The 26,551-nt window shown below is 39.0% G+C and overlaps 1 protein-coding gene across 1 annotated transcript in view; it reads left to right on the top strand.

Annotated features, from left to right (window-relative positions):
• Window positions 1-26,551, top strand: part of si:ch211-186j3.6 (neural-cadherin) — a 410,843-nt gene that overhangs the window by 201,121 nt on the left and 183,171 nt on the right. Inside the window, exons 8-16 of the mRNA XM_033991613.1 lie at window positions 4,167-4,339; window positions 12,026-12,194; window positions 13,334-13,504; window positions 14,416-14,588; window positions 15,781-15,948; window positions 16,979-17,228; window positions 19,432-19,559; window positions 19,636-19,822; window positions 24,838-24,981. Coding sequence (XP_033847504.1) covers window positions 4,167-4,339; window positions 12,026-12,194; window positions 13,334-13,504; window positions 14,416-14,588; window positions 15,781-15,948; window positions 16,979-17,228; window positions 19,432-19,559; window positions 19,636-19,822; window positions 24,838-24,981 — 1,563 coding nt within the window. The remainder of the gene's footprint in view (window positions 1-4,166; window positions 4,340-12,025; window positions 12,195-13,333; window positions 13,505-14,415; window positions 14,589-15,780; window positions 15,949-16,978; window positions 17,229-19,431; window positions 19,560-19,635; window positions 19,823-24,837; window positions 24,982-26,551) is intronic.

Below are 26,551 nucleotides of genomic sequence, written 5' to 3'. Positions count from 1 at the left end.
ATCTTTTGGATCTGTTCATTTTAAAGAGCCGTTCAAAAACTGTCTCTTTTACTGTTTATTTATATGAGAGAAGCCGACGTGAGAACTCATTTTAACAACAAACTAATCACAGAGAGAAATGACCAAGGCTCAGGTCTGTTTAAAATGGTTCAAATTGAGTGGGAGTATTAACCCTTTCAAAGTATACATAATCTAAATAAAATAATAATAATAATTTTTAAACTGTTATTTATGATGTCAAATATGTTTTTTCTGCAGAAAGCTTTAACTCATGTCGCCTTCTTTGCTTCCGTGCTGATTCTTGTGTCGGTTCAGTGTTCATCAGTATAAAAATGCACACAAATTAGAAAGAAAAAGGCTTTTAAAAAATGAGATCCGGATCTAACCGTTCATGTTAAAGAACCGTTCAAATGAGCTGAAAGTCACATCACTAATTACAACAAGTGACATCTATGAATGCAAAATGAAATTGTGTTCATTCTTTATCGTTGTAGTCAATCCAAATAGTTGCAGTGGACTGTTGCTTTATAAGTTAGAAGCCCTTTTATGACCATAGACCAAACTAGATCTTACTGTTGTTTTGTCCATTTGCAAGACACATTTCTAGTGATTGTCTTTCTGGTGTTGCTTGGCATGTACAGATTACATACATCATCTGTAAACATCTAGATTTATGTGGCTGATATATGGAAAATATGAACAATTACTATTTTGTTGTGATGTTTTTGTTTCTGCCTGATACGGGATGTTGTTATTTGTGCAACTTTTTTGGAATATGCCGTATAACATAACACGTGACCTTTATGAATGCAGGCTTCACGTTCAGACATTCTGATAGTCATTCATGGTCAGTCATTTGTAATGTTTCGATGGATGAACTAGTTTTATGACATAGGCTAGATCATTTTTCAGCTATTTAGTATTGAACTGTAACATGAGAAAATCTCCCTTTAACATTTTGTTCATTGTAAACCAAAATATTGATCCAAAATTGGTTAGTAATACAGGGGACCATTGATCTCCTGTTCAAAGCTGCAGAAAGAATCACTTTAGTAAGCTAATGATTGGTTAATTGGTAACAAACTTTTTTTCACTCATACCTGCACTTGTTTTTAATATTTAAAATGGACTTATATACTTATTTGCTTCCTTTGTTTTCACTGAGAAAGAGCGAAATGTGAGTGTATGAGTTTGTAAGTGCGAAATACTATGATAAGCATCAGATTACCGAATTGTTAATCTATGTTTGCTGTATTTGTTTCTTTTAAATACAAAATAAAAAAGAGTAGTGGAGTGGAGGACTTGTCTGGGGTGGGGGAAGTCTAGAAGTTTCTGCTTAGCCCCAGATAAGTGGAAGAAAATGGATGGATGAATGGATAGAAAAGAGTTAATGTGCTCTCATTGCGTCTCCTTGTATCCATAAATATAAATAAAATAAAAATAATGACATATGAACACTGTTACAACAAGGTTAAAGGCTAATTAAAGTTGTTTGTGCATAATATGTGCGAATATCCAGTGTTAAGACTATAAACACTCTTACAATATATGATCATTTGAACCGCCAAACCACTAAAACGCTTTTTGCAGTACATGATTTCTCAATCCCTCGTGAATCGGCCACCGCATGAACACATGAGAGAGACGGCACCGTTCCCCGCTGCCTGCCCAGATAAGGCCAGTGTAATAAGTGTGTCTGCTCCTCTAGCCCACACACACGCAGAGTAAACACAGGAGGAGCAGAGGGCGAGATGAATACTGAGTGTGGAGGGCCATTCAAAGCCCCGACAGTGGGATGCAGATGAGACGCCCACACCAGACTGCACTGAGGAGGACGGAACAGAGAAAGAGATGAAATGGAATGCCCCAATGACAAGACTAAAAGGGAATACCAATCACTTTAACTATTCATGTGTTTTCAAGTCATGATTAATGAAAGCTTTCCTCCAGCAGAAGGAGTAAGAAAGTCCATGTTGAGTTTTTGGACATTCACCCTTATTTCTTGAGGATTCTATTGTTCAAAGGAATATATTAATGGAAATGTATTTGAGCAAAATTTCTTGTCCCAGTACAGATATATTGTATAAGCAGCTCTTCAGGTCAAAGTAAGTCCAATGTGTACTATTTGCATCTAATTATAAAGCGTTTTGTTGTTATGCTAGTTGTTGTTTGCATTACTGTAACAGCTAAACTCTGCTGTGCTCCCTGAAAGTAAAAAAAAAAAGAAAAAAAAAAGCATATAAAATCATCTTGGTTATTTTAATTGTTATTATTATTATTATTATTAATAATATAAAACGAATAATATTATTATTATTATTATTATTATTATTATTATTATTATTATTATTATTATTAATTTTTATTATATATTTTTTTCTTTTATTCTGTGTATATGCCCATTGCTGGGGCGAGTGGGAGGTGTGGGATTTGAAAGGAAAAAAATACATACATAATCGGACACTAACCTGTATAGCTGCAGATGAGATCCATACTTAAATAAAAGATTTGATCACAAAATAAAAAAAGCATAAGGTAAGTAGGAATAACTTTGGATCACTGCAAACCCTTTAAAATGGGAAAGTGATCATGTTATCACTTTCCCCAAATGAAAGTGGAAGTAAAGCAAATGCCAGACATAAACAACATGGTAGCAGAGTGAGTAATAGGTGTAATGCTTATCTAAAATATTTACTGAGGTGTTGCGGTTAGAAACATTTTGAAGAGGAGAATGGAAAGGCCCTGTATTTTACTCTCTTGTTCAAACTTACTCGACTACTCATCAATTTTTTATGTTTCCAATTTATAGTAAAAGAACTCTTTCTACTCTGATGAAGTAGTGAATTCAAGCTGGAATGGAGACAGATTACTCCACCAATCCCATAAAACCGCACAGCCTCAAATACTGGCTAAAAACCATGGAACCGAGTGAGCGAATGGCAGCACTCATGCACTAAATACATTATTAAACATGATCACACTGTGGGCACACGAGTGGCCCTGACACTCATCATCCAGCTCATAAAATGTTCCTCTTTCTGGTCTCCCGGTCAATAATTTGAAGGTGGTAAAATCTAACTAAGATAGCCTACATATTCAGTATTGCTGCTGTGCCTTCCAGACATGTTTTAATACCAAATATTCCCACACTTTCATATATATATATAAACACTACCTCAGATTCAGAGAAAAAATAAGATGGGCAGAGTTTTGATTTTAAAGTATAAAGTTGGTTTCCAGACATGCAGATTCTATAAGACCAGCCTCTAAAACAGGGGTGTCCAAACATTTCTCATTAAAGGCCACATATAAAAACACAAACAAAGCTGAGGGCCGATTGAGGGCCATAGACTGGTTGTCAATACAGTGAATACTTCAAATTTGCGCTATTATTACAAGATAGACTGAACCACTAGACTTTTATTCGTGCTTACATCCTCAGTGGGACACATTCAGTATGAGCCAATTCACCTGGAAGCTTGAGGGCCACGAAAAATTGGTTTGAGGGCCACATTTGGTCCCGGGGCCACAGTTTGGGCATGCCTGCTCTAAAATATGTCACTGACCACGCTGTTAGAAGGCTATTAATATGACGTCTAGGTATATTCCGTATTATCTGAACAGAGTCATGTAGAATCTAATTCTGGAGAAAAAATAAATAAAAAGGGACAAATTAGTTATTGCAGTGATAACATATAAAACACATAAAACAACACTAACAAAAGAATTAAGAAGCTAGACATGACCAGACCAGACTGTGGGACACATAAAGGTTTGTCTTATCTTAGATCTAGACTGGAAACACTCATGGCTGTCACACATTTCTAAAACAGCTCATAAATAATAAGTAAATATAAAAAATTGTGTTCAGTTGAATTTGTTTTAAGTCTTGTTTTACACAGCCAGTGGCGTATGCTAGCACAGGTGAATGGGTTAAATGAAAATAAATTTATTCTTGTGACTAAACTTGCCTCGACTTTCGACTGCCATCCTCTCTCAAGGGCGGCGGGTGCAACAGGTTAATGAACCAGAGTCGTTTTTGCAGGATGAGGCAGCAAAGGTGTGAAAACTGTCTCCATCTCATAATTAGTTCGGTCGAGCGCATGCACCTTCGCTGTGATAAACCCAAGTTAAATGACCGCCATGTTTTTTGTCTTTGATCCTAGGGCTGATCCGTCTGCGCTCCAGTCCTCCTCCGCGCCTGCAGGGGGTGGAGTACGTCCTCAACGTCACGGCAACCGACGACAATGCCTCGGGCGGGCCACAAGCGCTCTCAACCACGGCCCAGGTCATTGTAGGAGTGGATGACGTGAATAACAACAAGCCCGTCTTTGAAAAGGTGAGGCCAGTGCTCATTAAAACCTGTTTATGCCCGCTCATTAACTGCGGAGAAGAGAGTCAGGGAGAGGTGCGATCATGGTATTTTCATTTTTCAAGCAGAAAACAAACTGTCAGTTCCTGGGTGTAGGGAAGCCATTATTGCTGTACTTAATGTGGTCCTCAGATAGCCTTGTTCATCGCATAAAAAAGTTATTTGTGTAACATTGACGGAAATTAACGGCAGCGCATTATGATCACAATTCTCAGAACCATTAGCAGTTCTTTTCATCATATTCAGTCATATTAGCTGGTTTTCTAAGCGTTCGAAACACAGCATGAGGAGCATCAGTGTTGTCCTATATAAAGAACTTGTATGCACACTTTGTTTTCCCAAATGAAAAGAGCATCACTTTTCAATTACCACTATGAACCAATATATAAATGAACACTTACGACACTAGCTGCTGATTGGCCCAGTAATTAGAAAATTGTAAACGTGTTCCAAAATGTTGTCACACCAAATACTTGTCACACCAGTTTTGATGGGTAAAATCATATTGGCTTTTTTGGAACTTACCTTTTCTAACGACCATGTTTTACTATTCAATAACATGCCTCAACCAGAGACTGTATATATAAATGGACATAGCTAACCCGCTAGCCGCCACGTTCCAAAAAGGAAGTGAGCATGGGCGCATTTCCAGCTCCTTCGACTCTGGCTCCAGTTCACTTTACATTGAAAAATCGTCACCCCTCTCTGTAACTGCTGCAGTGAACTTCGTTATTTTGGTCTTAAAATGTTCACGTTAACCCGCTCTACATGACCCTGCTGTTTTTATTTTGCTATTCTCTCCGTAAATCAAGATATGAACATTAATAACAGACAAATCAGGTGCCTTCTTTCCCCTGAGGTCGCTCCTGCTAGCATTAGCAACAGTTTTGATTGACAGCGTTGCTAAGAGCCTGCTCCATGCTAAACCATTACCTTTACGCCCTGGCCCTGGATTGACTCTTTGGTTGCTATGATACTTCGGGTTGGAACTCGGCTCCAAATTCGCCCCTGTAACCGCTAGTCTCGATGAGCTTCATTTGTCTGGAGCTGAACGCTTTGGGTGATGTTACACTCATTTAGTCCACTTCTTTATACACTCTATGGCCTCAACACTATAATGCCATTGTTAATCTTTTTGTGGGAAAATGCAGTTTGCTAATTCATTGAGCAGCTACGTGAATTGGACCATTTCTCCACATCTTTATCTTCTACAAATGTCTCCTTCAATACTTGCCTGTCTCCTCACATATTCTCTATTTATTAGCCTGTGTCACTCCTCTGTGGACGAGCGATTAGCCAGCTTGACCCCAGTCTTTGCTCTCTCATCTCTTTGCTACATCATCTCAGTCTTTTAATTAAAGCTTTGAGGGATGCAGGCCAAATCCCAGTCGCCCCAGACAGGAGGAACCACCTCGATTCATGTCTCAATTTGAAACGTAGCGACTTTTCGAAGCCTCCTGTGGCACCGTGAGCCGAGCGAGATTAGGTACGAGAGCTGGCTGCGTAAACCCCACTCAAAACACGCTCCCGGGGGACGACGAGGGAAGACACGGTCCCTCCTGACTTCACCTTTTAGCAGGAAGTATCGCGAACGGGTCGGCAATGAGATGAGAGCCAAGAAGAGAGGCATCCCTGGTCTGCGGCGTTTTATGTGCTCGGTATGCAAAAAGCGCTTTCTCTGTGGATATTTCCCGCTGGCATCCGAGCCTGTGAGTCATGCTTTTCTCTTGCGCTGGCAGGATGCTGATTGCAACAGACAAACAAGCCCCCGACTCCCCTAGGGAAGGAGAGATATTGAAGAGATATATTGAGATAAAAATAAATCAAATAAAAGCATGGGGGAAAAAAGACAAGGAAGAGGAGTTCTCAGACAAGGTCACATTAGTGCAAAAACGAGAAATTTGAAGTTTGAAGGGCAAAAACAGAAGCGATTTTAGGGTGGGAAATGTAAGTCTGTTAAAGGCAGTTAAGACATCTGTGGTCGCTGTTTGCTTGGTCGCCGGCAGTCAGCAGCTGGACACTGGAGCAGAAAGAGGCTTTTATCTTGTTTTGATGCCTGATCTTATAACGCACTACATCCACTCTGGAGCTGTGGGCTGGATCAGTAGACCAAGACACAAGGAGCAATACACACACTCGCGCAGGGAGACAGAGATAAATGCCGGGGCTCTGGGATATTGGCAAATCCTGTATATTGCCACTGCTTCAGAACTGAGGAAAAAGGACAATTCCAAATGTACTGTACTGAATATTTAAAGATGTCGCATTAAGCTGAACTGACTTTTTTAGGGTTTAGCGAGCCAAGTTAGGTATTTCCATCAAAATATATAAGTTTCTGTTATAAAAGTGATTGAAATGCCAAGGACTGAAGCACAATTCAAAGCCGTTATTTAATAAATATTATGGTCCAGTGGGTTGAGAGTTTAGCCAACAAAACAAACAAAATGGTTGCCAAAATACATTTTCTCAGCATTCCTGCAGACAATTCAACCCCTGACACGGTATGAGCTGGTTATGAAAAGTGTCTTGCCCAGAGACACAATGGCAGTATTTTCTTGGATGCAGCACTGACTCTCCATTAAATCCACTGCACATTTTGCCAGATTGTGTTACATTCATTTCTGGTTCAGGCTACAGCAGCGATGGAGTGAGAAACCACTGATTGTTGGCAGTGCATATGTCCTATTTTCTATTTTACGTAATCCTAAATGTGAACACAAGTGGGCACACCGCTTTGTCAATGCCCAATCCTGTCTGATCTCAAAAGATAACTGGGATTGTGTGCATGGTTAGTTACTTCGATTGGAGACTCCTGGGAATAGCGCATGCCACAATGGAGCAACAGCGGCTCTAGTGCATTCTGTCGTTATGTCCTTAGGCAAGACACATACCCCACCTTCGCTAGTGTGAGAGATGGTGGTCGATGGCAGAGATTGGCAGCCTCGCACGTCTCAGTCTTCCCCAGGGCAGCTATGACTACAGTAGTCACTTACAACCATACACTGCCTGGCCAAACAAAAAAAAGTCGCCACCGAGAGAAGAGGAAGAAGAGAAGAGTGAAGCAGTTTTTCTGAGTCACAGTTTCTCAGAGGCTATCAGTCATGCCTCATAGCAAGAATCAAGAGTTAGCATGTTCTTTCCATGTCTGGGTTTGTTTCCTCCAGACACTCCGGTTGCCCCCATCAACAGAGATTTTATAATACACTGCCGGGCCAAAAAAAAAGTCGGAACCAAATAAAAGAAGGTCACACACTCTAATGTTTTGTTGGACCGCCTTTAGCTTTGATTACATCGTGCATTCACTGTGGCGTTGTTTCGATTTTGCTTCTACAATGTCACAAGATTTATTTCCATCCAGTGTTGCATTGATGATGTTAGAGTCTGACCACTGCACAAAGCCTTCTCCAGCACATCCCAAATATTCTCAATGGGGTTAAGGTCTGGACTCTGTGGTGGACAATCCATGTGTGAAAATGATGTCTCATGCTCCCTGAACCACTCTGTCACAATTTGAGCCCGATGAATCCTGGCATTGTCATGTTGGAATATGCCCGTGCCATCAGGGAAGAAAAAATCCATTGATGGAATAACCTGGTCATTCAGTATATTCAGGTGTCAGCTGACCTCATTCTTTGAGTACAGACTGTTGCTGAACCTAGACCTGACCAACTGGAGGAGGCTTGTACCTATTTGCTTAGTTAAATCCAGGAGGTGACTTTTATTTTTGGCCAGGCAGTGTATAATGTCATACACTACAACATTCTGAAACCTGATCTTTTGTCCACTTACGTTTGTTCTATTGAATATACTGTGAAAAGCACAAAGAATACAATAGAGCTCCGGTCAATGCTACATCTCCAAAAGCATCAGGCGGTGGGGCAACGCTGGGGATGCACGCTGTGAATTGTGTGGACAATAGGCTCAATCAGACACAGCGTGCTCATTGTTGCGGCGCTCGCAGGCTAACATCTGTTTAATATGTGTGTGATTCACCAGGTAATCGGAGTCCAGGGTCACGCTATAATTCAGCAAAGGTCGATGCAATCAAAAGAAAAATATGTTTGCTTTGCCATGCTCCTGCAACCCTTGAACACAACACAATGATAAAATTAGTGTTTTACATGCACAATTCCACACCTTGTTAGTTGAGCAATCCAGAGTCCAAGCTTAAAAATAAAATATAAGAGAATTCAATATCATTCATAAATTATCCATCAACTTTGACTTTTCTTCCACATTGGCCGAACAGCCTCATTAAATAGATTTTTGCAGCAGAGGAAACAGCATTTATCATTGATTTATTTAAGCCAAGATGTGAAAATTTGACAAAGAATCATAAAAAAGTGTAAACATTTTTTATTTTTTTTATTTTATTAGTTGTCAGAATATAATATACTGCACACAACTACACTGAAGTACAAGCTGTTATGCATTTATGGGGTTGCACAAAAGGACGCAGTGGAAAAGCTAAAAGATGAACAACATTTATAAGCCAAGTGCTGAAATATTTAGAATATGACCCACAAGAGTCTCTGGTAGTCAATAAATTTTCATTGACCAGAGTGTAAAACTCTTCAACTAAAAAAGGAATATTTGAGTGAACTAAATAATTTGAATAAAGCTCCAGTATTTTTGTTCATTTTCAGATGTGTTTCAAATAAAAGCAATGCAATTCACAATACTATTTGTCCACATTTAGACTTTTATTCAGGAAATGCAGTACGTAATATAGTGCAATTCTGATCTATTCTCTTACCAGGCATCATTTTTGTGTTTTATGAGAGTGTTAGCAAAGATTATTTTAGTCAGACAGCATGTGAGTGTATGTTTGCCCGCTCTACAAGTTTCAGTGACTTCCAGTAACTTCAAACTTCACGTGTTGGTGTTGTGATGTGTTTTGCAGGCTGCTTAAATGGTTCTGCCACACACTAGGGTAATGCCAGACAGTCAGTAGAAGCAGGGCCGGCCCTAGCTGTCAGGGGGCCCGAAGCAGAATGTGTCTCTGGGCCCCTTGGCAGTGGATATACCTTGACTCAGCTATTAGTGACTCACATTTGACAATATTATGACTGTGCTCTCATCACCACCAATTGTGTTTCTATGTATATGACCAAAAGACTGAAATGGTTTAACTCAACTTGTAAAACAGCCAGTCAAAAGTACCTCAGTGGGGTGTAAACACATAGATAAAACAAATGTAGGCAGCAGATATTTTGCTACTCTAAATAAAAAAAAAAACTAAACAAAAAAACATTGTAATCTTTATAGAGGGATATTTAGGCTGCTGTAAACACCCGGTCACTGTTTCTAGTATAACTTTACATACTGCATTATTTCCAATACAAATGTATGGACTCTTGGGGGCCCTCTGGTGGCCTTCGGGTCCTAAGCAGCTGCTTAGTCTGCGTATAGGCTGGGCCGGCCCTGAGTAGAAGTGTTTATCCCCTACTGTTTAACACTTTCTCTAGGACCGCATTCCAAGTGTGGGACAAGGTGTAGGCTCCCTCATCTGGATTTATGCTCAATAGACATCACTCGCAGATCTATATGACCTCTGAACCAGCAGTGCTACTTAACTGTCCGGCATTTCCAAAACATGTCACAACACCATCATGTGCTACTTCTGATGAGGGCTTTTAGAAGTAGCCAAAACATGGAGAGCTACCAAACAAACTCTTGTGCGTAACTAAAGTAATTTCTATCCCAAAAGGCCTTCAAATTACTTTTCAAGTAATCAAAAACATGTCAAGGTAAACAAACAAACTGGTCTGTGTTAGATGAAACAAAAGTGATTAAAACAATTTCTGCTAAGAGTTTTAAAGTAACAGGATGAACCTTCACTAATGTTTATGGGTGTATTGTGCTGTTGTCATATTTAAAAACATCTGTGTATGTAGATTAACTCCATTTTATCCAGTTAACCAATAGGTATCAAAAGCTTTTAAATCAACCTAAACACTTTTGTGGCGGTAGCTGTTTAAACAATAATCGAACTGCCCCTAATAAAATGTACCTTAATACAACCGACAGAGTGATAATCATGTTCTTTAACTATAGGCAGCCTACCCTATGTCTTGGCGATAACTATCCAATAACTCTCTTCCCTCCAACAGGACACTCAAAATTCAATTTCCTGCAGTTTGTGTGGACACATTAGCTCAAAGCGTGATAAATATTCTTTCTGCTTTGATGGTCATAAATCATAATTGAAGAAAAAAGAGATCATGAGGGATAAACACAATAAAAATCACAGGAAAATAACATGAGCAGAGAATAGGTGATGGGAAATTTGGAAAATGGAAAACAGAATCAAAGTGATGGGGAGAAGCATGAAGTGTAAAAAGAAAGAAAAGATTAAAACCAGTCTGGAGAGGCATTAATTAGATGTCAGAGGAAAGCATGACGCACCGCAGCAGAGGGGTACCTTCCTCCTCTTGTTTATGGCACATCGGCAGCATCCAGTGAGACACAAAGCACACATGATGGATACTGAAGAGGAGAGGGCAAGCTGTGATGGAGGACTGGAGAGAAATACTGACGCTACGGGGAATAAATGAAACCGGATAGCCCTCGTGTGATCATAATGGACTTTTTTTGTTTCTTGCGCATTTGGTTAATGATAGTAACACAATAGAAAGTGAATGAATACCTAAAAAAGCAACAGGTTACAAAATGTGATCCTGTAATAAATATAGCCACGTACTTGAAAATAGTTTTGTTTATTCTTACTAATGTGAAATGCCAAGGCGGAACAACCAGCAGACAATCAGTTCTGTAGTTTTGTACGGGAAGTCAATCGATCAATTCAGCGTAAATATCCACCATGATGAGTTTATAAGCTCTTTTCATTACTTTCAGGCACTAAAAGTCTTTAGAATTAGATGCAGACACTAAACTGCTGACTTATTTTGATCTCCGTAGCTACTTATACAATATATCTGTGCAAGGCCAAGACAGTTTTTGCACAAATGCGTGGGAATTAATCATCTTTCTACGCTAAAGTCAAATACTAACATTACTCTGCCTGCAGGTTGTCTACGTGTGTATTAAACATTGACACCTGAGTGTTAATTAGACCATGTCACGTTTTGTTTGTTTTCTTTTGTCTCATTGAACACTTATTTGTACGGATGAGTACATCTGCAAAGTAATTTAGTTGATTTACTTTGTGCGACAAGCGAAGGTTGAGCCAAGGTTAACGGTGCATTTTTTTACTTTTAAAAGAGCACTCTGCTAAAAGATTGACAAAAGATCAACTGCATTCATAACTTAACTGCTATATTACTTGAGCTAAAGGTAAATTGTCACCTTAAAAACGCAATTAAGATTACTACTGACTTGTCATTAACACTATTGGCAAAATATGTTCATTTTTGTTTGTATTCTATGTAAAAATATGTATGATTATTTGTAAAAGATAAGGTTGGTTACGTTTTTCCTATTCTGTTTTTATTTATTTACTTCTTTTTATGCTGGATGACTTCCCCAACCTTCACTGCCTCCCACAGAACGTTAGTCCAAACAATAAATCATACCAGATCTTTAAAAATACATATCGCTCTCTTTTGTAGACTCACATTACTCTTCCCTTAATTAAATACTTGTCTGAATGAATAAATGAGTGTCCCGTATCTGTCCTCTGTCCCCTCTCAGTGTCAGCAGTACAGAGAGTCCACCGCAGTACTGGAGAACCAACCGGCGGGGACGTTTGTCCTACAGGTCCACGCCGTAGATGCGGACGAGGGCTCCAATGGGAAAGTCACGTACGGCTTCATGCACAAGGACTCCACCGTGCCAGCGTTCAGCATTCACCCAGACACAGGTGAGGATATGGATACTTCCTGTGCTACAGTTTAACATGAGAATTAGCAAAACAGCAGTTCAATAACAGGTCTTGCTACAGTTTTACTTGCAGAGTGAAATTGATTTTTAAATAGCTATGATGCCATGGTATATGTGTATGAAGAGACAAAGAGGATGTAAAAAAGAGCAGTGTTCATGTTTAAATCCTCAACTAGGACAAAAGCGACATGATTGTTCTGAAGAAAATCTATGTCTTTAATGATTTAATTTGCTAGGAAATATTTTGTTTTTTGTCCATATTAAATCTACACCCCAAAAATCTCCTGAATATACATATATGCCATATATGTGTGTATACTGGTATGTGACTGTGTGTGCGAATGTGTGAGTGGTTCCTTGATTTTAGGCCCTTTGATGGTAGAAAAGTGCTATATAAAACTGTAACTATTTACCATTTACCAATAGAAGACATGTGTTGTACTGTTACCTTTATTCGTTTTTTGTTACCTGCAGTAGGATATAAGGCACATGGTAGGGCACTGGTCCTGTTTATATTAGTATTTTTGAGGTCTCTCTCTGTATCTATCTTCTAATACCATGTGCATATCGTAAAAGCAAAACAAAAATGTATTCGTCGTACAAGGCGTCATGATAACTATGTATGATAGTCCTAAATATGAAGTCTCCTCTAATATTGGTGGTCAGCGTCATACTGAATTCATTTGGTGGCTTTGTATGGCTTTTCACAGACTAACAACGGGCAGAAATGGTTAACAATCTAAACAGTGGAAGCTCAAAATGTCTAAAAAACTGAACATTTGGTGAAACCCTGTCACCAACATAGTAAAAGTTTCAGACATTTTGTACATTCTTGGGCATAAACCTACTATTTGACCTGTAATCTATTCACTTATGTTAATCCTGACCATTGTATGCAGACCTGACCGCAATTGCTCGTACGGCTGAGCAGTTTATGCATATGCCAGGGGGCTCCAGGCTCCAATTAAATTTCCCGAAGGGCCAAAATGCACATACTGTAACACTGAGGTCCACATGTTTTATTTTATACATGTTTTCCTAGATTTTCAGTCTCTATGCCATTGAATCGCATTTTGTGAATTAAAGTGAATGATTATGTAATTTTTATTTTAATGACAGGAGTTATTGTTACTGCTCGAAAGTTTGACCGTGAGCGTCAGCGGGAGTATGCTGTCACGGTCACAGCCACAGACCAGGCAGCAGACCCTCTCATCGGCATCTGCCAACTCAACATTCTCATCCTGGACCAGAATGACAACAGCCCAAAGTTTGAGAATATCCGTTATGAGTGTAAGTGGCTTTTATTGGTCAGAAGAATATGTGCAATACTTAATAAAATAATACAGAACACAGCACTAGTTAATGCACCACAGTTTAATGCAACACTTATAACCCCGGGCCCAGACTGCACACAGGCCAGTGGTGCCGGCAGAGGCTCTTTTGTGCTCCCGATTCTTTCTGTGCTGGAAGTCTATTTTTACGGAACGCCGGAACCCACTGCAACGCTCATTTTGACCTCAACAGTTGCTTTTAACAATATATCAACACGGGCTAGAGCAACACTTGGTCATCCAACACAGGTTAGCGCAACACAGGTTTACCATAGACTGTGGTAAAGAAATGAACTAAGGGAATGTGACATCACCCATAGTCCAGTCAAATGAAGCTCATCAAGGCTAAGCAGTTATAGGGGTGAATTTGAAGTTACCTCAGAGAAAGATTTGTCTGTTATTAATGTTCATATCTTGATTTAGGGACACAATCGTGAACTAAAACCAGGATCATGTAGACTGGGTTAATATGAACATTTTAAGATCAAAATGACGAGCCTGACAGTAGCAGTTACAGAGAAAGGGGCGTTTTTCAATGTAAACTGAAGCCAATGGAGTCAGATGCGTGCCCATGCTCACTTCATATTTGGAACACGGTGGCTAGCAGGTTAGCTATGTCTATTTATATATACAGTCTATGGGGTTTACAAAACATGGGTCAACGCAACATGAGTTTACCTAACAGAGTTTAACGCTACATGGTTTGACACAACATGGGTTGAAGCAACACTTGTTACTGTAACACTTATTAACGGAACCCGAGTTTATGCAACATGATTTTACGCAACATGATTTTACCCAACACTGTAACACTAGAGAACATACTTTGCATTACACAATGTATGCAACACCTTTTGTAAATGTCCACAGATTTTCTGCGTGAGGACACCATGATTGGGAACAGTTTTTTGCGAGTGGCAGCACATGATGATGACTTTGGGACCAATGCTGCGGTCACTTACTCCATGTCTAATGAGCAGCCGGAATACCTCAGGGTCAACCCACTGACTGGCTGGGTCTATGTGAACCAACCCATCTCTCAGGTGAACAAACATGCTCATACATAATGTTTCATAGTGTTGGGAATCAAAGGGCACCTCCTAATACATTTAGAAATACATTACATATGATAAAAAAAATAAATGCGTACAATTTTTTTATGACAATATAACTAGTAAAAGTTATATACCAAAATAAAGTTGAATTCTTCACTCATCTGTTCCTAATTTACAAGTTCTAAGAATATGTACTGGGAAGAGTATGTATGTAAGAAGCTCTGAACAACAAAAAAGACTATTCTACAAAGCGTAAGAGCACATATATATATATATATATATATATATATATATATATATATATATATATATATATATATATATATATATATATATATGATTACAATTAGAGTAAAATGTGCCATCAGGCGCTATACTTGGCGTGCTTGTGCACTTCACCTTCATTATATACATTATTGGTTATGGCAATTTGCTCTCAACATCTGCAGTCAGAATAATCTGGAAACTCTTTAGAAAATTGTACCTTTTCTTCACTTAGTAATCAAAGCCTGAAGTGTCATTATGTTCTCCCACCATGTTCCTCTATTTAAAAGCATTCTTCATTCACATTTTTAATTGAGTATAATCAAGGGACAGAATTCCTTTTATTTATAATGGAGACATTGATGAGTTTTTTTTTCCATAACTGGGAAACAATGCAAGCTTAAAATAACAACTGTAAGTGGGTGCCAAGAAAGATGCCTTAGCTCTTTACAGTATTCTCTAACATTTGGCATCACACCAGTGTTCTGTATTCTCAACAGTGTCTTTACAGAAAAACTTATTTTAATGAGTACGACTTTATAAGAGGGTTAACACCTCAGGCCTACACAAATACACCACTTGTGTCAAAGCGATGAACTTGTGTTTTTAATTTCAAAGAGGGCAACTGAATTTAAATACCATGTTGTTAGGAAAAGCCATGTATTGTTTGTAAAATTGACATGTTTTAAAGAGTTAACTGTAGTGATATTCATAATGCAATGGTCATAAAACCCCCCAACACAATGTAGTATTTATTCATATGTTATTATTTATTTTTTCTTTTTTTCATATATGGGGATACTTTTAGTTTTAGACATTACTTATAGGCATTTGTTCCCAATTTAATACAATAAGTATATCAATATCTTCAAAAGAGTCAGTTCTTTTATTACTTTTCTAAACTTTCATTTCACAGAGGACCTATATCACTCGAGAGATTGTGGCCACAGACGGAGGGAATAGGACTAGCTCTGTGGAACTTGCTGTGACTATTACAAATGTGAAGAACCAACCTCCGCAGTGGGAGAAGGACAGCTACAGTGTGGTCATCCCTGAGAACACTGTCCGAGACACTCCTGTTGTGGTAGGTCTGATACTACTCCAAAACATAGAAGGAACAAAACCACAGTAAAGAAAGAGGTAAACACAGGAAATGTTAGTATAGATGAGCTCTTTATGTGTTTATGTGTAAAAGGTTCTTTTAAATGGTTTCACTTTTATCTTTGTGAAGCACCATTAATAGAAATAGACAAAAATGAGGATTGTTAGGAAGGTAAGTTTTGATTAATAAAATGGATTTTCACATTCTAGTTGAATACAGCTAATTCTTAGTTACACGCATTTACCAAGCTCATCACTGTTTTCTGAAAACATCTCGAAAGCAATTAGACCGATTAAACTTGGTAATTAGTGTTTTAAACAAGAATATGGAAATGAAAAGACAAGAGAGTGCTTTACAAGCCAAAGTGTGTTTAGCAAGATGCTTATCGAGGGAGAGAGGATGCAAGAGCATGGTCCCACTAGTACAGTTTATTAATGGAGATGGCAGTTCATTGTTGATTTGTCTGTTATGCAAACACACAGTGTCTCTCAGTGGAATATAATAGCTCTGCCATGAAATGTGTGGTTTATACAGGCCAAATCAGCACATACAGTCGCCAGGCATGTTTGCACACTGTGCATGCCTGATAGGCTGTCTCATTATTCGAGCCGCTTTACACTGCAGGTTGAGCTGCTAAAGCTAGGTCAACCATAGGGGAGCTGCATCATCTCTCAGATGGCATTTTTGATTTTAATTGGGTGGATATGGCATGTTCTAGTTGAGTAGATGTAGCTTCCTCTTAATTAGGTTACTCATAATGGAGAATAAAGAGCTTTGTGTGTTTGTGTTTGATCCCATAGGGCTTCAACGGTTTCTTTGCTGAACTAACAGTTTGAAGATTACTCACAGTATTCTTTACTGTTTCATTAGCATGAGCTGGTTGACACATTCCACTTAAGCAACAAGTCTACTTTTTAGAAAGCACACACTGAAGTGAAGGATTTGATCTAGAGAAAATGTGTAAGACTTGTCTCATATTTGTCTCCACATGATCATTTGATCTTGTGTTTAGACAATCAAGGCCACCTCACCACTGGGTGATCCCAGAGTCACATACAACCTGGAGGATGGTATGGTACCTGAAACCAACATGCCGGTGCGCTTCTACTTGACCCCTAACCGGGAGGACGGCTCTGCCTCGATCCTGGTGGCAGAACCACTGGACTATGAGACCACCAGGAACTTCATGTTGCGAGTTCGAGCACAGAACGTGGCCGCGGTCCCTTTGGCGGCTTTTACAACAGTTTACGTCAATGTTACAGGTCTGTTCATCAAACAATCTTTACCACTTTCTGTGAAGTTTTTGTATTAACCACTCTGAAATTTACCGTGAAAAGCTCTTTATTGTATTAGAAACAGAAAATTCAAAATAAATTGAAAACCTCTGTACATGAAACACGGCTAATACAGCATACAGCCACACAGAGGCCAGAATAAAACCATGAAACCATTCAACTCTTCATGCTGACTCTGGGAGAGTAAATGAGGTAACATTCACAGCAAAATACTTCGTTCAAGCAGAAAAACAGTCAGGCCATGCAGTGCAACTACTTCTTTCTCTTTCTAAGAACACAACTGTGCATAATTTAGTGTAGCCAACACGTAGTCTCTTGAGAGGGCATTTTGTTGAACAGACGGTTGATGATATTGAGTGCTCTCTTAAGTCCCGTCTCATTCTAATTTTGGTGTTGAAAGCTTGGATTGCAAAGCCACACAAATCCAAATAATTTGCAAGGCCCGCCAGCTGTTGCGAGTGTGATGAGCTCAAGAGCGCAATGTATATCCTTAACCTCACCGACCCATTTCTTCGGCACCAGAAAGCTAGTCCCATGAACTCATTTTCTTTGCCGTTCCAAGGCTGAATAAATTTGACAACCTTGGTGCGGTATTGCTCCTTCGCAGTTAATACCCTGGGTAACTAGACTTGCATCTCCATCATTGCTGCTTAATGTAGTGTTGGTAAGCCTTTGACCCTACTGTGCGAAACTAATTCTGCTTACCATACAACCACCAGGCTGTATTGCGTTTAATCCCTTACTACTCTCATAGAGACTGACATTAAATGATTCTTAATCCTACAAGAAACAATTACTACACATTTTACCACACAACATTGACTGCAAAATCATGTTCACATAAGGCATCAGATATATAATGTAGATTGCTTTATGAAGACCATTTACACAATGCCTTTAGCCTTAAATCAGCTGTATTATGCAGATCTGTTCAATCACTGGATGTCTGGGTACATGTTGTCTTGTTATTTCAAGGTAACTACTTTGAAAAGGTACATTGGTTCATTGTGTGATATTTATAACTCCCGACAATTGCTAGATGTAAACGACTGACTGTTGGAGTCAAGCTTTTTCAAGGTGATATGAGCTGATAACTGTTACATTTTTTGGGAAGAGAAGGTACAAAATGACAAAAAGTAATAGTATTATAGTTTACAGTACTGATTCTTAAAGGAACAAAGCCAGTGAGTCATTTCAAAGCGTTGCTAAGATCAGATTTTTCCAGCAAAATGGTTTGTGTTCCCATATTTATAATAGCTAGCCTAATTTGTCTTTTTCAGAAACTTTCCAGAATAAACATGAAAAAGTAATATGTTTGTTTTACCAGCAACAATAAATTAATCACTGGGCAGCAAAATAGCTTTAAATGTGTTACTTGGTTGGAGTTTAGTTCAACTGGTCATCTAATTAGTAGTTAGGTGCAGTATTCAGGGACTCCTTGCCAGATTCATATGTGTTGCACTCTGAATTGAGTTCTGCACGTCAATCTGGAATGTTTCTCGCTGAAGGGGATTGGAAAACGTGGAACATCATGACGAGTATTTGACTCTGATTGGTTGAAGGGTCACGACAGTGGAACATGTTGTTTAAATCCTGTTGAGAGGAAAGCACAGGCATCTTACTTGTCCAGAAATGCACAAAGCGCTTACCTTTTGTATGTTTTTCATAAACAAAATAGTCACATATATATATTTCCACTAATATCGGTTGAAGTACATCTGTTGGCATTGCCATGTTTGTTTTGGTTCATTTGGATGCTTCGACTTTGGCTTTTGCACAAACCTTACTGCTGTTCTGTGATTGGTCCTTGAGTTTCTCAAGATGAACTCACAAATATCGCGAGAATCCATCTTGCAGTACAAGGTTAAGCCCACTCACAGTAAGACTGCATGTACTTTAAGGATTTTTATTAAGCAAAAAAACACATTGAACAAGGTAAGTTTAACTGTGGACATTCTAGGCAAAGCAAAAACATCGCCATAGACACAAGCATGTAGCATGCAGACCCCCTCCCCCCACCAGAAAAGTTAATTACTTTAATTACAATACATGATTGCCATATTTCTAATGCAGAAACTGTTTCATCTCATGTTGAAAAATCATGTTTGAGTTTGAATATATTCTTTTTAAATAGAATTACATGTTAAAGTGTGACCTTGTTTCATTGCAGACGTAAATGACAACGTGCCATTCTTCACTTCATCTATTTATGAGGCTTCTGTCACTGAGGGTGCTGAAGCAGGGACCATGGTTTTCCAAGTCTCTGCCAATGACCTCGATTTGGGCCAAAATGGCAAGGTACACAGCTCTATCACAGAAAACTTGACACAATAGTGACTGTACTACACTGAATAATGCATTTCCATTGTTGCAGATTTCTTACTCTCTCTTGGAGGATCGCAGTGGGGACTACCAGTATTTCCGTATTGACCCAGAGCTGGGATACATCCACACAAAGACAGTGTTTGACCGGGAAACCAAAAGCTCCTACCTTCTGGAGGTTCAGTCTGTGGATGGGTACGAGTCTGCACGGCCAGGAAAACACGGACAGCCCAATTCTGGTAGGTTCTGAATTAAACTTTACTATTTCTGAGTTCTGGGTTTTAGTGATGTTGCCCTGATATGGTCCGGTTTAGACTTGGTTTCAAGGGCATGTCCCTAATCTCAATTTATTCTTGTCAAGATAAATGAGAGAGACACATAGTCCATTCATGCCAAAAGAAACATGGTGACTTACATATAAAAAAAAGGAAAACAAAACAAAACGACTGAGAGCTGAGGGTTGAGAAACAGTAAACAGTGCTGATTTCTGCAAAATCAACAGTTAAAGCATTTATATATTTACCATGTATGTTTCCTAGCTTTGACACACATTCTCTTCATTTATTTTGTAATAGCTCAAGAAGCCAGGGCGAGATGCTAATAAAAGCAGGTGTGAATTAAATGGCATCACATACTCAGAAGTGAACTTTTCAAAATGTAGTCAGCTGCTCAGTGCTTATTCTTAATATGTTTTGTTTTTTTTTTTTTTTTCTTTGTTTTTTTTTCCTCAGAAATGGTATTTTTGGTAAAGACAGTTCATAGTAAAACATTGCAAAAAAGAAAATAATAATAATTTAAAAATGCTGGTTTAGAAGCCCAGTATGTAACTTTCTGATGGTGAAAAGGCAATTGCGTGATTCTGCGGAAATATATAGTTAAAACCATTCTTCAGAACATTCTCCATGGATATAGATTAGTTTTAAGCCATACTACGAAATATTATAGCCAAAGAAACAACATTTGCATAGAAACAAGCAGGAGGAGGCTATCCCAAGCCAAAGGAAAGCCAGGTTTGTGGAGGTGCAAGCTTGCTCAAAGTAAGAACACATGCTTTTTCTATGTTTTCAGTTCAATAAACACAACCATCAAGAAAAACGTGCCTTTATTTTAGTAAAAAAAAAAAAAAAAAGCTACACACTGGGGCTTATAAATGTCATGCGCCCATTTTTTTTATTTTTTTTCCACCTTTATCCTCTAAGTGTCTTGAATCATTTACTACAACAAAACTCTTATATGTTGCTGCAGTATTGTTATTTCACAACTTCATAATCTTGTTTTTATTGTCTATACGATATCATGTCAGTGCTGAAACCTCTTGTCCTGTATGTTTTTGCTATATCACTCTTTTATTCCCAATCTAATGGCCCATGCTATTGCGCCGGCCCAAAGTGGAAGACGCCTCAGACAGCAGCTCTATAAACTTTATTTAAGACCTCCAAACTCCAGTGAAAGGAGCAATAATTCCTGCTCCCTGCCTCTTCCGCACATCTGTTCATCTCTCACCCAATGAAATAAAAGAAAGCCATCCTTCTCTTTCTGCCCGCTCTCCCTTGCCCCTGTCTTTTCCTCCATATCCCAAGTTCTGTCTTATTTGCTGCCAGATGAAATGCATACATGCTCCAGTGGTAGAACAGCGAGCAGATGTTCAAACAGATGGGCGGCTGGAGATTCGGGGTTGAGGAAACTGCAAGACGGAGCCGCATATCATTTTAATAAATAGGATTTTGATTATTAACACATCAACCTTTCTCCCGGGTTGAAAGATTAGGATATTTCTGTCAGGGTAAGCAGCAGTTATGATATTAAGCAGATCACAAACCAGCAAGGCCTCAGAGAATTCATCATTTATGGTGACAATGTTCATTAAGCGCTTATCTGGAGCGGCAGTGGCACAGTGGTACAGCGTTTACCTGCAAACTTGAAAGCTGGCAATGCGATTTCAACCAAACCTTGTGCCTTTTGCCTTTGTGTGGTTGAGCAAGACACTATACCTGCATGTGTGAGTGTATTTGTTTGCATAGAAATGGTTGGAGGGGCTGAAGGTGCAGGTTACAACAATAGAATATTAGTATGAGTTTGACCATAGGGCTGAACGCTTAAATTGTCAAATAGCTTTTTTTTTTTTTTTTCTGACAAGCATTGCGATTCAGTTTGAAATTTATGTTTTAATAATTGACACTTTGCAGTCACATCATGCTGGGGGTGTTCTACATGCATCTCTGTGGTGGAAAGTTCAGCAGTTATGAAGACACAATGCACACACACTGTCAAAAAGTTTTAGATAGGCTGAAAACTTAAGAAAAAAATGGAAAATGGATTTTCTGGTGCCTGTGATCAATACAAGTGTTCATAGTCCTGTTTAGGAGTTTGATGTTTAACAAAAATGATGAGAGTTGCACTAGTCAGTTGCTAAGTCAGTTCTTTATAGTCAGATTGTGGTCAAATCAAACTCAGATTAAAGTCTAACAGGGCTTCAGTTTGCATCACACCTCCCGGGAATGTTGATGACATCAGCTGCAAAGTATCAATAGGATTCTGCTCAAAGTTCACATTTTAAACACTTCCGGAAAGAAATTACCAAAAAAAATGAAACGTGAACTGACAATCTAATACAAGAATCACATTTCAGACCATGTTTGTACAGATCAAAACTACACTTAACTGTTTTTATGCAGAATAAGACTGAATATTTTGTTGTTTGTAGAGGAAATTATAGTACTTTAGTGTGTCCATCTAAATTGCGATTTTGTTTTTCGATTGAGATGTATCTTGCAGCCCTTATTGCCTCATTAGTCCTTCACTCAAGATCAGGCGGCCCATAGCTGCCCTAGAATAGACCGACTGAAGCAAGACCCCCTCCAGCCACCTTTACAAACGATGTTATTTAAGATACTACTTCTTTTGCACTGAGACATTACAATGCTTTGATCTAACTGAATTCCATTTGTAAAAGTATTTTTCCTGCTGTTTTCTCTAATTGTAACCAAGCATAATAGGCTTTTTCCTTTTAGCTCCAAGGAACGCTTCAGATGCCATGTACTCTATACCATCCCATCCGTCCTGCCTTTAATCATTCATTTTATCTTCCAGCTAGTTTTTACAAATTATGTTCATTTTGATGGCGATATCAAAGCGAGGCGTAGTTTGTTGGGTTGTTCCAATGAGCGTGCCCTGTGCTCTTAACCCTGGGGAGCTTCAACCGCAGCTGGCAGATGAATGCATGAGATAAAACAAAACAGCTGGATTTGATGGTAACATTGCAGTGACAAAGAAACAAAGACAGCTTCAGTTTTATACGTTTGTCTATATTTTATCTATTTGCATCTGTCAGGTTTCATGATTTGTTTCTGAAGTTTTCCCATGTTATGATCATCACGATTCAGTACAACACTCGATACATGGCTAATATCAAAATATGGCAATACATGTGATAATCAATGTATAGAACTAGTTAATTTTAAATGGTTTGCAGTGATCAAAAGTTATTCCTGACTTGCCCAACTGAAGAGGCAAGTCACGTAAGTCCAATGGATTCACTCTGCCACTGCATTCAACAGATCAGTGTGTGGATGCAAAACAACTTTCTCCAGCTAAACTCAGACAAGACTGAAGTCATCATCTTTGGCCCACAGAAACACAGAGGAAATGTCAGCAGTCACCTCCAGTCTCTTGCTCTAAAACCTTCAAATCAGGCTACAAATCTAGGGGTAATATTGGACTCAGACTTGAACTTTAACAGCCACACAAAATCAGAAACATCTGCAGCTTTTTACCACCTAAAACACTGCAGAAATCAAAGGTATACTGTCAAAGCCAGACTTAGAGAGACTTATCCATGCATTTGTCTCCAGTAGGTTAGACTACTGTAACGGCCTGCTCACTGGCCTCTCCAAACGAGCCTTAACACAGCTGCAGTACATCCAGAACGCTGCAGCTCCAGTCCTGACTTGAACCAGGAAGTACGAGCACATAAGTCCTGTGCTCAGGTCTCTGGCTCCTGTGGCTCAGAGAATAGACATTAAAGCAGCTCTGCTTGTGAACAAGTCTCTCCATGGACCAGCACCAAAGTACATCTCCAACATGTTAGTGCCATATGAACCATCTGTCACACCGGTAAACTGGACTCAAATGCAACACGAAGTGAACTGTCAAATGTCTCAAACTACAGCAGAAAGTGTTCTTTAAGCAGGTAATTCAGAATATGCTAAATCAGGGACTAAACAACTGAGAAATAAAGTCTTATTTAATGTCAACGAAAAGCTCTTCCACACTGGGGAATCAAATGGGGAAACAGGCTGGACCAATAAACTCAGGAACAGGTAACTCCAACAGATACAAATGCAGATACAGAATTGCAGAAATGCAAACAGAGTATATCAGAGGAGCTTGAAAGTTGCTCTTGTCTAGTCAACAATCTAGCAAGAACTAACTGAACAGAAGCAGTATATATAGGCTACCCTGAGCTGATTAGCACAATGAGAGGCAGCTGCTGGGAAACCAGGGAGGTAACAAAAGAAGGGCCGGAACAGGCTGAAAAACGGAGCCGGACTGAGGAAAAAAAGCAAGCAAACAGGTAGAACTATGACACCATCTCACACTCTGAGGACTTCAGGGACCGGCCTCCTGCTGGTGCCCAGAGTCAGGACTAAACATGGAAAATCAGTGTTTCAGTTTTATGCAGCGAAAACCTGGAACATTCTTCCTGAAGATGTGAGACAGGCCTCTACTTTGACAATGGGTAAATCCAAGCTCAAAACATTTCTGTTTAGCGGTGCTGAAAGGTTTTTATTCTGCACTCTTCTGTTTTAATGTTAATTTTATGATGATTATTTGTGATTATTTATGTTTTGATTTGTGTGATTTTAATGTCCTTCTTATTCTGTAAAGCACTTTGAATTACTTTGTGTATGAATTGTGCTATACAAATAAACTTGCCTTGCTATAAGAGTTTCCAAGTGCAGAGACAATAAATCTAAAAAAGTACTAGCATGCATGCGCACACTTCCTGATTACCGGACAATAAAATCATTGTGATATCAAAATCAGTATTGAGTATCAAGCCTGTCCCTTAGTATCTGAATCAAGTTAAAATTTTAGTTTTGACAACACTAGCGTTGAGTGTATGTTTGTGTGAGCCAGTGAAGTAATACAGTCTCCCTTAAAGGTGCAGACAGATGTGGGCAGTGACAGAATCAGAGCAGTGGCGTGTTTCTTCTCACCTCTCGCTCTCGTCTTGTGTTTTGTTCCCTGTCAGACACGGCATATGTTCGCATCTTCATCAGCGACGTGAACGACAACAAGCCGGCGTTCGCTCAGGCCTCCTATGAAGTGGATGTGGACGAGGACGCAGATGTGGGCTTTGCTGTGCTCACTGTCAGCGCCAATGACGGGGATGAAGGTACAGTGGACAGAAAGTACTTGTTTTGAGGCATTATACAAGTTTTAGCTTTCAGGGGAATATGAAAGTTTTTTTGTTTTTTTTTGTTTTTTTTATGTATTTGTTGTTAGGACTAGTAGTATCTTTAAGGGATGGTTCCTGTGGTAAATATTACAAATTAACAAATTTACCTGCAAGAACTTTATTTATCTGGGTGTTTAAACATAGAAGGCTTTTTTACTCCCCAAGTATTTTTGAAAATGATGTCATTGCAGGAAGCTATGTTTGGCCAATAGCAATTATATAATGTTGATGTTTATCTGCTACAACAAATGTGAAACTTGGTAGAATTTTAGTAAAAAAAAAAAAAAAAGAACTGTTTTATGGGTAGTCTAACTTGTCACACATTCTTAAACAATTCCATAACTTCCATTATCCTTGTTCTATGAAGTGAGTTGTGACGAGCAGGGCCGGCCCCAGCTTTCAGGGGGCCCTAAGCTGAATTTGTCTCTGGGGCCCCCGACAGCGGATGCCTCCTGGCTCAGCTATTGGTGATTCACATTTGACAACATTATAACTATTCTCTCATCACCTTGACCAATTGTGTTTGTATTTATATGACCAACATCAGACTGAAAACATCCAAAATGTCACAACTACTATGGTCACAAGAACAGCAGACAAAGATATAAGGGGGGGTCAAGATTTTTTAAATTCTAGACAAGTTTCTGGTGGATTTTAATGTGTTCCAGTTGTCGACAGTGGGCTTACATTTACATTATAAAATGTCCTTGCACCGTTGTAAACACAGTTGTCCTCGCCTATGTCCAACTCAAAAACAAATTTAGCAGTAGCAGATATTTTGCTACCATAGAATTGTTTGTGAGGGATATTTATGTTGCTGCAAACACACAAGCCCTGTTTCCAATAAAACTTGGTATATTATATTATTTTCAATATAAATACATGGGCTCTTGGGGGCCCTCTGGTGGCCTCGGGGCCCTAAGCAGCTGGGCCGGTCTTGGTGAGGAGTGTATGTTGCAGTTACAATTAGAGTTAAGGGGTGTAAGAATATCCAAATTTTAAAAACTGCAAAATCTTTCAACCAAAATCCATGATGCACAAATATTTAGGAAATTCCTATTTCAGATCACGCTGCAATTAAAAAAATGAAATATATAAAATAAATAATTGTATGCTTACAAAAATACTTTTACTTCATGGACACAGCACAGCCCCTGTCCCACACCTCCCAATTCCATTATTTGATTTCTTGAAGGAGCGCACATTTGTCAGGCTGACCACATTTTTACTAATCTAGTGTCTATATATAGGCCCTATAGGAGTAAAGCGGTTGACCTTTTCAGTGCACTCTGACTAATTGGGAAGCCTTGAAAGGATCTGAGAGCTCATTCTGAGACCACAGCAGGCAAATGCCAGCCCTCTGTGGGGAACTTAAGATCACCAGAGGAGCCTTTATCAAAACAATGTGGACGTTGTGTCACAATTAAACAAACAACAGGGGGATGCTTTATGTAAAATACAAAGAAACAAAGACTGCTTGTTTTCTTTTTTATCCATAATTATTCTG

Source organism: Periophthalmus magnuspinnatus, chromosome 3 (genome assembly GCF_009829125.3).
Source record: "Periophthalmus magnuspinnatus isolate fPerMag1 chromosome 3, fPerMag1.2.pri, whole genome shotgun sequence".
Taxonomy (NCBI): domain Eukaryota; kingdom Metazoa; phylum Chordata; class Actinopteri; order Gobiiformes; family Gobiidae; genus Periophthalmus; species Periophthalmus magnuspinnatus.
The sequence above is the reverse complement of the archived record's forward strand: the minus strand, read 5'-3'. Positions and strand labels throughout refer to the sequence as shown.